The sequence below is a fragment of the Equus quagga genome, chromosome 9 (genome assembly GCF_021613505.1).
Source record: "Equus quagga isolate Etosha38 chromosome 9, UCLA_HA_Equagga_1.0, whole genome shotgun sequence".
Lineage (NCBI taxonomy): Eukaryota > Metazoa > Chordata > Mammalia > Perissodactyla > Equidae > Equus > Equus quagga.
The window spans coordinates 248815-261024 of NC_060275.1; the positions used below are offsets into that span (position 1 = coordinate 248815).

General features: G+C 48.5%; 1 protein-coding gene across 2 annotated transcripts; it reads right to left on the minus strand.

Moving 5' to 3' along the window:
- Nucleotides 1–363: 363 nt before the first annotated feature.
- On the minus strand, nucleotides 364–12041 carry RBFA (ribosome binding factor A). 2 transcript variants are annotated; one of them, XM_046671416.1, is made up of 7 exons: nucleotides 11846–12041; nucleotides 9626–9668; nucleotides 8383–8559; nucleotides 7589–7701; nucleotides 5073–5157; nucleotides 2760–2833; nucleotides 364–1538 (listed from the first exon to the last, which is right to left on the minus strand). In XM_046671416.1, the coding sequence occupies exons 1-7, from the start codon at nucleotides 12004–12006 to the stop codon at nucleotides 1151–1153; spliced, it is 1041 nt and encodes a 346-aa protein (XP_046527372.1). In that variant the 5' UTR covers nucleotides 12007–12041; the 3' UTR covers nucleotides 364–1150. The 2 variants fall into 2 exon arrangements, with proteins under 2 accessions (XP_046527372.1, XP_046527371.1); XM_046671415.1 differs by having other exon boundaries at nucleotides 364–1541.
- Nucleotides 12042–12210: the final 169 nt, after the last annotated feature.

Here is a 12210-nt window from a genome sequence, read left to right on the forward strand (position 1 = left end):
GCTCTGCCCGTGTCCTGTGATGCTGCCCCTGCAACAGGGACAGCTGTGCTGTGCTGGCAAAGACAGAGCGTCTCGGCACCACGTTCCTGCCAGGCACCGCGCCCGGTCCCAGACACCTACGGAGAAAGTGGCACCGGGGGCTTGCCGCTGTTGCAGAGGAAATGGCAATGCTCTCCTTCCTGGAAGAATTTATAAAAATGGAAATTCACTCTCTGAAAAGCCATTTGCAAGCTTCCTTGCTTATCTTAATAGAGCACCGTTCTCTGATTATCTAAACTTTGTTAATGCCATTTTTTGTTATTTCAAGGTGGATGATGCTTGGGAAAAGGAGATGCCCCCAGTCCAAGAGAATGTTTCTCTACATCACACTTAAGTAACGGTTTATTTCAACATCTCTCTAACACATGTTTTCTCTGAAAGGCATGTCACAGCCGTTTTGCACTTAGGAAAACTAGACAGCACTGAAGCACCATGCTTGGGGGCCTTTTTTTCTTTCCTTTTTTTGCTGAGAAAGATTGCCCCAGAGCTAACATCTGTGCCAGTCTTCCTCTATTTTGTATGTGGGATGCCACCAAAGTGTGGCTGCGGACAAGTGGTGTAGGTCTGTGCCTAATAACTGAACCCAGGCTGCCAAAGCAGAGCACGCTAAGCTTAACCACTAGGGCCACGGGGTTGGCTTGGGGCCATTTTTAAACAGTGAAATCATCATCAAAAGGCACAAAAATGTGAAAAACGTGACACTAAACAGATCGTGAAAAGGACAGTTGTTTACATATGAAACAAGGCGGCAAAGGGTTGCCTTGTTGGAACTTAACCAGGACCCTGTGCATCAATGACTCAAATTTTCACCTTTCTGCACGTCAGAGAGTGACGAGAAGGTGCCACATGGTTACAAGGAAATTCTAGTCAGCAGGAAAATCTGCAATTATGGAATCCACAAATAATGAGGATGAACTGTACTGCCGTCAATGGGAACGATTTCTCTCTGCTCCCTGCAGGCCATCCTCTCCTCACAGCCACGTGGGGGGCTCAGAGGGGCACGTGCGTGCCTCAAGGTGCTCTGCACACGAGGGCCTCCCTCAGGCAGAGCTGCATCACGTGCAGACACGGGTGGGTCAGCAAGTGGAGCCCCAGTCCATGCCCTAGGTCTCTAACAGCCACCTCGGCCCTTTCTGTCGCCATCGCTCTCCACCTGTGGCTCCCGCTCTGCTTCTGGGAGCTCCCGCCCGTGTCCCGTGCTGTGCTCCTCCAGACAGGCTGCACTGTAGGCCAGGTCGTCTTCACTAACCACCCCCCACAGGCAGTCCTTGGGGGAGAGGTCCTCGTCCACGCGGCGCTTGCTCTTCTTCCTCTTTTTTGTCTGCTTTGTCAGCTCAGCCTCCTGCTCGGGGCTCAGCCTCTCACGCCCTCTCTCTTTCCTCCTCTTATACTCCATGATCTGCTTGTTGAGTGCCTCATGGTTGATCCCAAACACACCTGAATGCACGGCAGGGCCCGGGGTGTTGCACGGTGATAGGGCGTTCAGGGCCTTGGGTTCCCTGCTGGGGAGAAGAGAACTCTTCACACCAAGCAAAGGAGCACCCAGGACAACAGCGTGGGCTCCTGGGCAGCGCTTCCCACGTCCCACACCCCCTTCTGGTGAACCATCCTAACAGATGTCTGGGGGAAACTGGAGAGCAGGAGGACGTGGGGCATGGCCAGGCACCCCCCAGTCCCAAACCACTCAGCCAGCATTCCTGGGGCCTGAGTGGCACAGTTCTGATTTTTAATTTTTTTCCATTTAAACATGGCCAGTGCTCTTAGAGAGCTAAGCAGAATTATGGGTGGGGTCTCCAGATCTATCACTCAGGCCACTTGAACCAAAGGAAGAGAGAAGACAAGAGTCCATTCTGGGAGCAAAACAGAGCAAGCCCTTCAAAGCCCAAATCTGGCCCTGTCGCGCCTTTAAACCCTCTAATACCCTGCTCTGGAAAGTCTCCAGGCCCACGGATCGGGCTCCCCCCCTCCTTGCTGATCGGGACCCGTGGACTCTGCTGCTTGGGGCCTCTGCTCTAGCTTGGCGTCCCCAAAGAACAGCATCCCTCACCAGGCGGGCTGTTACTGCAGCCCTGGAGCTCTGGAGAGGGCCCATGTGACGGTGATGGAGCCAGTTTAAGGAGCACAGGCTGAGAACCTACCTAGCTGGTCGTGCGCCTGGAACAGGACCCTCCACACACCCCTCCAAACCCCACATCACTTTCTCAGACAGAGGCCTGCGCTGGCCGTCAGATTTTAAACAGCAGCGCTGCCCCCACCCACGGACCCTCGCCGTCCTGACATTGAATTTCCTGCTCAAAGACATTTATTGCTTCCTCTTGGCACCCCAGAAGAACGCAGGCTCCCAAGACCCTGCTGTCTATTCTGTTCAGGGATGAATCCTAAGTGCGGGAACAGGGCCTGGCATGCAGTAGGCCCTCAATAAAAATGTGCGAGTGAATGGAAAGGATGAGGGAGATACACCTGTCCTCACTTGACAAGGTGCTGCCAGGACAGCAGAGGCCGCAGGCCCTGGCGCCCAGAGGCCCTCCCCACAGCTGCACTGAGGCGCTGGTAGCTTGCTGGGCTGCCACGTGCCGACACCAGGCTGGGCCCCAGGGACACAGGCAGGGCCTGGCCTGCAGACAGTCCACAGAGTGCAGAACTGTGCAGTGCCATGGGAACCAGCAACTCCACACGAGTATTGCCCAGGAGGATGGAAAACCTACTTCCCCCCGCATTACCTGAAACCATTCTGCATAAACTCATCTTTTTCATCTGGGGGCCCAAAATCAGCAACAGCCAGCAACCGATCCACCTGGAAAGAGAGGGTAATTAGCACACCCCGTCCAGCACTGCGCAGGGAGCTGGCACCACTGGACATGGGTGCCATGCCCCATGCGGCCCACGCAGCCCCCCGCTGCCCTCGCACCGCTCCTCCCACGTGGCTTGTGCTCTCAAACACCCGCATTTGACAGTTAGGTTTTCTCTGATAATGAACTGTGGCTTTTTTAAGACTACATTGAAAACTTGTCAGTATTAGTCAAATTTATGAAGAAACAGTTAAATATTAGTTGAATTAACATTTACTGATTTTTCATGTAGTTTTGTAAAATGCTTCAACTTTGCCACAGAATTTGCGTGTTCGGGGGAAAAAAGCCCTTCCAGCATGGCAGTGTGAAAGGCACCCATTGGGGTCTGGCCTTCAAATCCAGCTCCATGGAGGCTGAGAGGCCTATGCTGGGAATAAGAACTGCTCCCCAGCAGGGCATGCACAAAGGCATTAACCCACAGCAGGCCCCGCTCCCCGGACACCGCAGGTAGCTCCCACCTGGACCAGCCTGTCCTGACAGCCTCCAGGGCCATCCCAAGGCCACGCGCACTGAGGTCAGTGCAAGCCCAGGAGAGCCTGGATCCAAAACCAGGGCTGAGGCAACATAAAGCATGATCACAATGGCACAGCAATAAAAATCACACACATAGGGGCCAGCCCTGTGGCTGAATGGTTAAGTTTGCACACTCCACTTTGGCAGCCGGGGGTTCACCAGTTCAGACCCTGGGTGTGGACCTAGCACCACTCTTTAAGCCATGCTGTGGTAGCATCCCACTTACAAGAACTAGAAGGACTTACAACTAGAATATATAATTATGTACTGGGGCTTCGGAGAGGGAAAAAAAAGAAGACTGGCAACAGATGTTAGCTCAGGGCCAATCTTCCTCACCAAAAAGAAAAAAAAGTACCTAAGTATTTGAAAAATACTGCACTGACTTATACAAGGGCAAGCAAGTAACGACCATGCCCTCAAATAATCATCCGCCCAAGTCAAAGACCCCCACTCTGGTCCAGCCTTCACTTGCTTCTAAATTCAGTGAGACAAAAACTTCAGGACGAGAGATGGAGGCCCGACCTTCCCTTTGCCTCTGGTCAACAGCTGAGCTCTGAGCACATATGGGGCCCACCATCAGCACATGGCCCTTTTCACCTCTGGGCACACGTGGGACATGGTGAGACCACTGGACAGGCTTAAGGCTGCCTCCAGTATGAAACCCAACAGCACAGTCTCTGGACAAAGGATCTGCCCCAGAAGTGCTTGAGCATCTCCTGCATCCCCCCCCCCCCACTGACGGCTTCTGGAAAGGAACCCACCTGGCTCTGTAGGTTACACCTACCTCCCCAGAGGGAGGGCCAAGTCATGGCATCGTGAGTGCAGAGGGTCCAACCACCAGGAGATGGGATGTCCTCCTACCAGCTCACCAAGCACGCAGGGCGAACTCCCCGCCAAGTGCCTCTGTGGTACACCGTACCCTGAATTCCACCGAACTCTTCACAGCAGACGGGGGCCTCACCCTTTTGTGCCCTCTACTACTGGGAAAGCCACACCTGCCAAGATTGCTATTTGGATAATGTTTTCAGTACTGCTCATATGATGAAAAACAAAAGACAGAAACATCCAACTAGACTTTTTTTCCTCTGTAGATCTAAATACGACCTAGGCCTACAGGGAATAACAGCTACCTAATTATAATATTGTAAATGCTACTCATTGGGGTTTTTGGGGTAAACTTTTTAAAGGCAGAACATACCTTAATAACCATCAGGTAACCGCCACACAGATAAAACATATATATATATTTACAGGTTTTAACCTTTATAATTAACCTATATCTAAAGGAAGGAAACCAATTACAGTTACAGGACAGAATGCAAACCTTATAAGCCTTGATGATACACAGTAACCACTGACAGGCTGAAATCTAGGGAGCTGTGAGGAGCAGCACAGGAGGGTAGCTCTGAATGCCGCATGTTTATAAATTGAGAAGTGGAGATATGGTTTACTAGTTAGAGTGACAGGCAATGAAAAATTAAAGCCAGATGCAGTGTTCACCTCTGGGAATCGGTGGGACGGGTACAGGAGATGCACTTTTCACTTGTACCCTTCCAACTGTTACTTTTTCAAACTGTACACATTATCTTTTGAATATTTAGAAAGTAAACTTAAAATCCTACTCATACAAAAGTTTACGTTGTAAAAAAGTTAATTATTTAAAAGCCTTACCTCGGCTAGCGCTGCATTTTCTTTGTCCTGAACAAATACGATCGGCGGCACGTTCCTCAGGGTCTGCTGGGACATCAAAAGATGCCTGGAGACAGAGACAACACAGATTTGCGTGGCTGTAGGTGACATTTGGTGGAAAGGTGTGACAATGCCAGAAACAAAACTATATGGTAATCTCACGAAGAAGAAGAAATGAGATTGAAAACATCAGCCCAGAGGAGTCTTCCTTAGCCAAATTGCACATTACAAAAGGGATAAAAATGCATCATCACTGCAATTGTTTTTAATCCTCTAAATGCAGCTTGTGAGATCCTTGGAAACAATCTGATCTGAACTGAGACGCTCTCCTAGGCCTCAGAGCAGCTTTGGGCTCCATGTTTGGGCACTAACAACCTGTCAATGTTTCATTCCTCCCTCCAACGGACATTCACCCGCAACGACGCCACAGCCCTCAACCACCTGGGTATCAGATGCAGAAATGATCCTTGTAGCATTCAGTCACACAACACAAGCAGATATAAGGTCAATCTAGGTGCGACAAGTACCCAGTGAAAACACTGCTGTGACACACTGCATATCTGCTCAGAGTGACATAGATATTGGTACGTAGTTATGGAAAAACCTTGACACTGAACCTTGCGTGATCAGAAGAGGTGGGATACGGGACATTGCATTCAACTGAATTTTCTGATTATCTAAAAATTAATCATAAAACAATACTGTTATCTCAACACTTGGAAATCTCTCTTTTTCTTGTTTCTGTAAAATGTGAAAAATGAAACAACTGACCATTCTCTGATAAACAACTTTAGAGACTATTAGGGATTACAGTGATGGACGTCAGCGATCATGATGCAGAGGAGCTGAACTGGAAGGTATGTGAAAATACTAGTTCTGCATATGACTCTGACTTCTCAGCACCTATCCCCTTCTAAAAACGAAGTATGATGCAAAGAGGAGAGGCAAGAAGAACAGAGAGAAAGGAGAGGGAAGCAGGTTAGTGCTGGTTAGCTAGGTTTCTGCAATTTTTAAGACTGAGGAGAAAACTGAGTAACTTTTTTATTATCACCCAGCTTAGTGATTTCAAAATTTTTGGTCTCAGAACCACTTTATACTCTTAAAAATTACTAAGGACACCAAAAAGCTTCTGTTTATGTGGATTATATCTATCAATATTTACAATACTAGAAATTAAAACTGAGAATTTTAAAAATATTTATTCATCTAAAATAATAAGTGCACTAAATGTTCCCAGACATTTTCAATGAAAAATAACTATATTTTCCAAAAAATTGAGAAGAGCAGTACTGTTTACATGGTTGCAAATTTCTCTAATGCCCAGCTCAATGGAAGACAGCTGAATTCCCATCTCTGCCTCTGCATACCCTGTTCTGATACGTTGTTTTAGTTGAAATGTGAGGAAAATCCAGACACGCACATATCTGTAACTGGAAAAAAGAGCATATGAACAGCTCTTCAGGAAAGTGTGGATCTTCTTTGATACTACACAAAATGTCAAGAAATGGCAGTTTATTAGAGGTTATTGCGATGTGGAATCTGAAACCAAATCAAGGAACACCCCCACTCGCTCACACTCAGGCCCACTGGTCTGCCTTGCACCCTGGCCTTCCCTGTGTGCGACTGCGGAACCTCACGCACTGCTCATTTCAAAAATACTGGTTCACCAAGTTGTACAGATTTTCAGAATGCTGACACATTTTACTACACAACATTGCACTTGTTACTATCACCACCAATCTCACCAAGAGTCTAAGTGTCGGAAAGCTGTCAAACTCACAGTGGTGGACAGAAATTTCTAAAATTCTGATTTTCACTGGAAAGCTTGAATTTTATTACTGACAACAAATATGGTCAGTTGTTTTCTCTGAAGCCACAGGTTCACTTTGCTCATTTTGGAGAAAATATCTGTCCAACACCTAAATCTGAGTAACCAGTGTTGATTCACTTTTCTGTCAAGTGAAACAGTGTCCATTGCGGCTCATGACTGCAGCTGCAGTGTCCTCCCCAAGACGACCCTCCTGCGCCAGCCCACAGCAGTGTTTCATGTACGCCTCCCACCACACGAACACTGGAAAGACGTGCACCCAAGCGTCAAGGCTTAATAAATAATCAGTAGCTTTTGCTTATCCACCAAACGAGCACTGCTTGTTACTGTGAGCGTGTGGCATGAAGCCACAACGACCACCGGCACATCTGGCCAGCAATTTTACCCACTGTGGCTTCAGTGCAAATGGCACCAGTGCGGAAGGGAAGTAAGATCTTATTGTGGAGACAGCTCTAACCTCATGAACCCCATTAAAGGATCGCAGGGGTCCCTAGGACCAACTCTGAGAACTGCTGACCTAATTATGGCTTACATGAACATATGAATTATACTCTGAAGTTCAAGAAAATGCTTCCAAAATTTTCCCTAAAACCAAAACTACTTAATGAAACAGGAGGGAAAGTCAAGGTGTAAGCACAGCCACTGCACTCAGGAAGCAGAGTGTCATCACCTCACGTGCGCGGCGCTTCTCCGCAGGGTGGCCTCGGTATGCGCGTTCTGCTCGGCAGAGAGTGTGGTCTTCCAGTACACGCGGCAGGCTGAGAAGTCTGAAGTCAGAGAGACCTGCGTCCCACCCCCCGAGCCCACATCACTTTCAGCTCACGTGGGTTTTCCTTAGACAGACAACATTCAGGAGATAAGAGCTCACTCATCAGCAGTCTGCACCCTCAGGCACCCCTACTGCCCCAAAGCTGGCGCTCCAGCGCACTGCCGGGGCCAGTGCCTCCCACCGCACTCGCAGCTGAGGGAGCGGGGCTTGGAACCCAACACCTCCTCTTCCCCAACCCTACAGTGCTCATCGACAATGCCTGAACTGCCACTTATTCTCATGACTTCCCTTTGGCTAAATCCACTCCGAGCAGACAGACAGCAGGAAGTCACCCCCTTTATCTTTACACCAAGATGAGGGCAGACGTATCCACTTCTCATCTTTCCCTCAGATCTTCCAGTGCTCCCTATTTCGCCACTTCCTGGTGTCTGGGCATCTGACAGAGCACTCAGCACCGTCTGGTCAAAGGCCCCTCCCGTGTGCAGCAAAACGCCTGCTTTCACACCACGTGTGTGCCCTCCGTCTGCCTTTTCTACTTAAACGGCCACACTTAGCATGACTTCTGCAACCCGAATGAAGACCTTGTTAGTGACGTGGTGCCTTCTGCTAACGGTGAGGAAAGACTGTGGCATGTGGAGGAAGTGCGGGCCCACCGCGCTCAGCCCCGTTTCTGCTCCTTCTGGCCCTCAGTCTACCTTGGAGAGCTCCAGGTTCAGGTCGTAAACCTCCTGGCTCACTTCAGGGGTGCAGAGCAGGTCGGTCAGCGCTTTGTAGAGCAGGCCATTCAGGGCCCTCAGGCGTACGTGGTCTTCCTTCTTGGTCTTCTTCGAGGTACTTTTCGTTAGGAATTCCAACTGGGATGGCTTGTAAGTCTCCGTTGAGAAGAACAGACACAAAAGTCAATATTGCGACTGTACATTAAAGTTGTACTAACAAAAAAGGGGGCTGGGAAGGTTCTGAACACCCTGACAAGCAAGAAACAAACGTTACTCTCAGCCGCCTTAGCTTTTATTAAGATACAGTTTATTTTATAGACCTGGATCCTCCTAGATTTTACCCAACATCCTTCCAAGATTAAAAGTACTGCCAGTATGGGGCTGGCCCCGTGGCCGAGTGGTTAAGTCTGCGCACGCCACTGCGGCAGCCCAGGGTTTCACTGGTTTGGATTCTGGGTGCGGACATGGCACCCTCATCAGGCACGGTGAGGCAGCATCCCACACGCTACAACTAGAAGGACCCACAACTAAAATATATAACTATGTACTGGGGGGATTTGGGGAGAAAAAGCAGAAAAAAAAAAAGCACTGCCAGTATATATTTTTTTTCCAAAAAATTTTAGTGAAATATAATCCACATACCATCAAATTCTCCTTCTAAAAACGGAAAGCTCAGTGATTTTTAGTACACGGTGTATTTTTTTCTATATAAACTTTTTAAAATTTTTTTGAAGATTTTATTTTTCCTTTTTCTCCCAAAGTCCCTGGTACATAGTTGTGTATTTTTAGTTGTGGGTCCTTCTAATTGTGGCATGTGGGATGCCACCTCAGCATGGCCTGCCAAGCAGTGCCATGTCCACGCCCAGGATTCAAACCGGCAACACCCTAGGCTGCTGAAGCGGAGCACAGGAACTTAACCACTCAGCCACGGAGCCGGCCCCTGTTATATAAACTTTTAAAGTATATCTATATATATGCATATGTTGTACATACACTAAAAACTAAATGGACATTACCACATTGGAATTTGATAACATATATGACATTCTGGAAAACTTTAGTTTTTTTAAAAGGTCAAAATACCATGTTACCAATGCATCTAGTCCCACCCATACAGACACTGTCCCCTCCAAGAGGGAAACAGAAGGACTGCCTTTGCCGGTTTTCAAATCTCACGCCGATCTGAATCATAAGTGGCTCATCGCTGCTACTTTATACTTACCAAGTGAGAGCTCAAGGAAGGACCTTCATACCAAAACTTTTTTCTATGGGAAGAAAATAAGAACTATGTTGGATATTGATGGTGAATTGAAGAAAAATTACATAAGCTAACTTGAGGTTAGGATACCACAAGTGTTTCTAAGGGGCTAAACTTGGACATAGAAATGATGTTACTGGAGATCTAAAGACTTAGATATCTAGTTGACAACAACATGAGCAGTGAGGAAGAGACAGGCATGGTTTAATTCAGCCTCATAATTGTTACTTAAAGTCTACTTCCAGTCCCAAAGATAGAGACAATCTAAAAAATATACCCACCAATTTGCACAGGAGCACTGTCTCCTACTTGATACAGGAGTTTCCCCGCGGGTGTGGGTTAGCGACTTACTGCCACACACGTACACCAGGACTGAACAACTAAGTGGGTAGAGGACGGAGGGCCAGGCTTCTCACTGTTACCAGGAGGTCACAGACGTACAAGGAAAAGAAGCTAGAACGATCTGTGTGGTAGTGGATCAGATTGGGGATCAGCATAAATTCAAGCTTCACTTAATATAGGTACAGACGGTGACATAGAGATGTTATTCAATAAGCGTATATACAGGGGTTAATATAAACACATGACGTTTCGCTTTGTCAGCTGGAAGGCCCAAAAAGACAGACACTCCAGTAGCAACGAACATGCCCAGCTCTCAGATCGTGGTTTCTGAAGCCACTCTCCAATAAAAGGAACCAGAACTCCTTGAAGAAATAGCTGATTCTAGGGCTGGGGCATCTTGTAGTGGCAGAATGTAAGAAGGTGGTCAAAACAATTTAAAATTACCACAAAATCACACAATAACATGGTATGTCAAAGGGATACAGAAGCCAACTAAAGCAGTTCCCAGTGTTCAAAGCTGGAGCAATCTGAGCAAAATAAACCAGGACTGGATTATAACTCACGAGTCATACTGACATGAGTTGATTAAAAAATGGAGGCGAAGACACACATCTCCCATGCATGACTCCAATAATTCACGAGCATAACTCCCCCCTCCTGAGGTGCAGGCTGCACGTGGTGACTCCCCACAAAGACGACAGTATGAAAGGGGAGGGGCTGCAGCTTTATGTGGATAAACCTGACAGACACGACCTCAGCAGCCATCCAGGCCAACAGCAACAGTGATAAACCATGTTGATAGCAAGTGCCCTAGAAATGATGCGATGCAATTGGCACTTTACCTCTGTGGTCTTCCTCCCAAAAACCCTTAACTCCAGTATTATCATGAGAAAAATATCACACAAATCCCAACAGAGAGGAATCCTATAAAATATCCACCCAGTGCTCTTCAACACTGTCAAGGTCATCAAAAACAGAGACAGTTCCACAAACTGCCACAGTCAACAGGAGCCTAACAAGGTGACCACTAAGTGGAATGTGGTGCCTGCAGAGAATCCTGGGACAGAAAAAGGACATCAGGTAAAAACTAAGGAAATGTGAATAAGGCACGGATTTCAATCAGCAAGAATGAATCAATATTGGTTCATTCATTGTAACAAACGTGCTACACTAAGGTAAGGTGTCAATATGGCAGAAACTGAGTGTGGTTCTATGGGAACTCTGTACTCTATTTGCCTATTTTTCTGTAAATCTAAAACTGTTTTTAAAAAGCCTATTGAAACAAAAACATATTGAAAAAAGTCTATTGAAACAAAAAGAAAAATATATTGAAACAAAAATAAGTACGTTTTTGAAAGTGGTATGGAAATCAACATAATTGTCTCTGACCGCTAAAAGAAATTATCCTGACAAGCTTTCTTTATTCCTCAAAGTAAGCCCACGTAGAAAGCATTAATGCCGAAAGAAAATTCTCATATATTTTTCTTCTTTCTCTTCATTTGATGAAACTATTCTCCTGGAAAATGCTTCGGGTAACAGGAAACAAGATAAATGTACACATCGCTTCACACGTTCAGGATGCACTGTTAGTTTTTAGAAGACGTAAAACTGTACTACCTCGACTGCGTAGACAACGGCAGACATCGGGCAGAAAGACCTCAACAACCAGCAGTGAGAGGAGGGGCTCCCCGCGGGGCCCCGCCACCACGCCAGCCCCCCGCCCCCCGCCCCCCGCCCCCCGTGAGAGCCCCGCCCCCGTGAGAGCCCCGCCCCGCCGCGTGGACCCCCGCCCCGCCGACACCGGCCCTGCGGCGGCGGGCCGCTCCCCCACCGGGTCCTCACTTAGTCTTCGAGGCAAACTTCTTGAGGAGGTTCTTGCCGCAGGGAACCGGAGAGCCGTGCAGGCCTCGGGCGCCGCCGCGAAGGAGCCCCGCTTGGCGACCGCCGAGCAGCGCCCAACGCCCCGCGTACAGCACCCACAGCCCCGGGGCCGCCGCCCACATGGCTGCCGAGCAAGGGCCGGGGCGACGTGCGGGGCGGTGCGACGCAGGGGACGCGGGGCGACGTGAGACGTGCGTGCGGGGCGGTGCCACGCGGAAAAACTGTGGGCGGGGCGGGCGCCTGTGGGCGGGGCGCGGGGCTGGACGGCGCAGGGGCGGGGCGGGCGCCTGTGGGCGGGGCCGGCCGGACCACGCCACGCCGCTCAC

Bases quoted from the DNA above. Each gene is read 5' to 3' on its own strand.
- RBFA (XM_046671415.1), bottom strand. From the start codon at position 12,006: ATGTGGGCGGCGGCCCCGGGGCTGTGGGTGCTGTACGCGGGGCGTTGG. The intron at 8,560-9,625 runs GTAAGTATAAAG...TTCTCAACGGAG, and splicing joins CTTCCTTGAGCTCTCACTTG to ACTTACAAGCCATCCCAGTT. The intron at 5,158-7,588 runs GTGATGACACTC...CTCTGTCTCCAG, and splicing joins AGAAGCGCCGCGCACGTGAG to GCATCTTTTGATGTCCCAGC.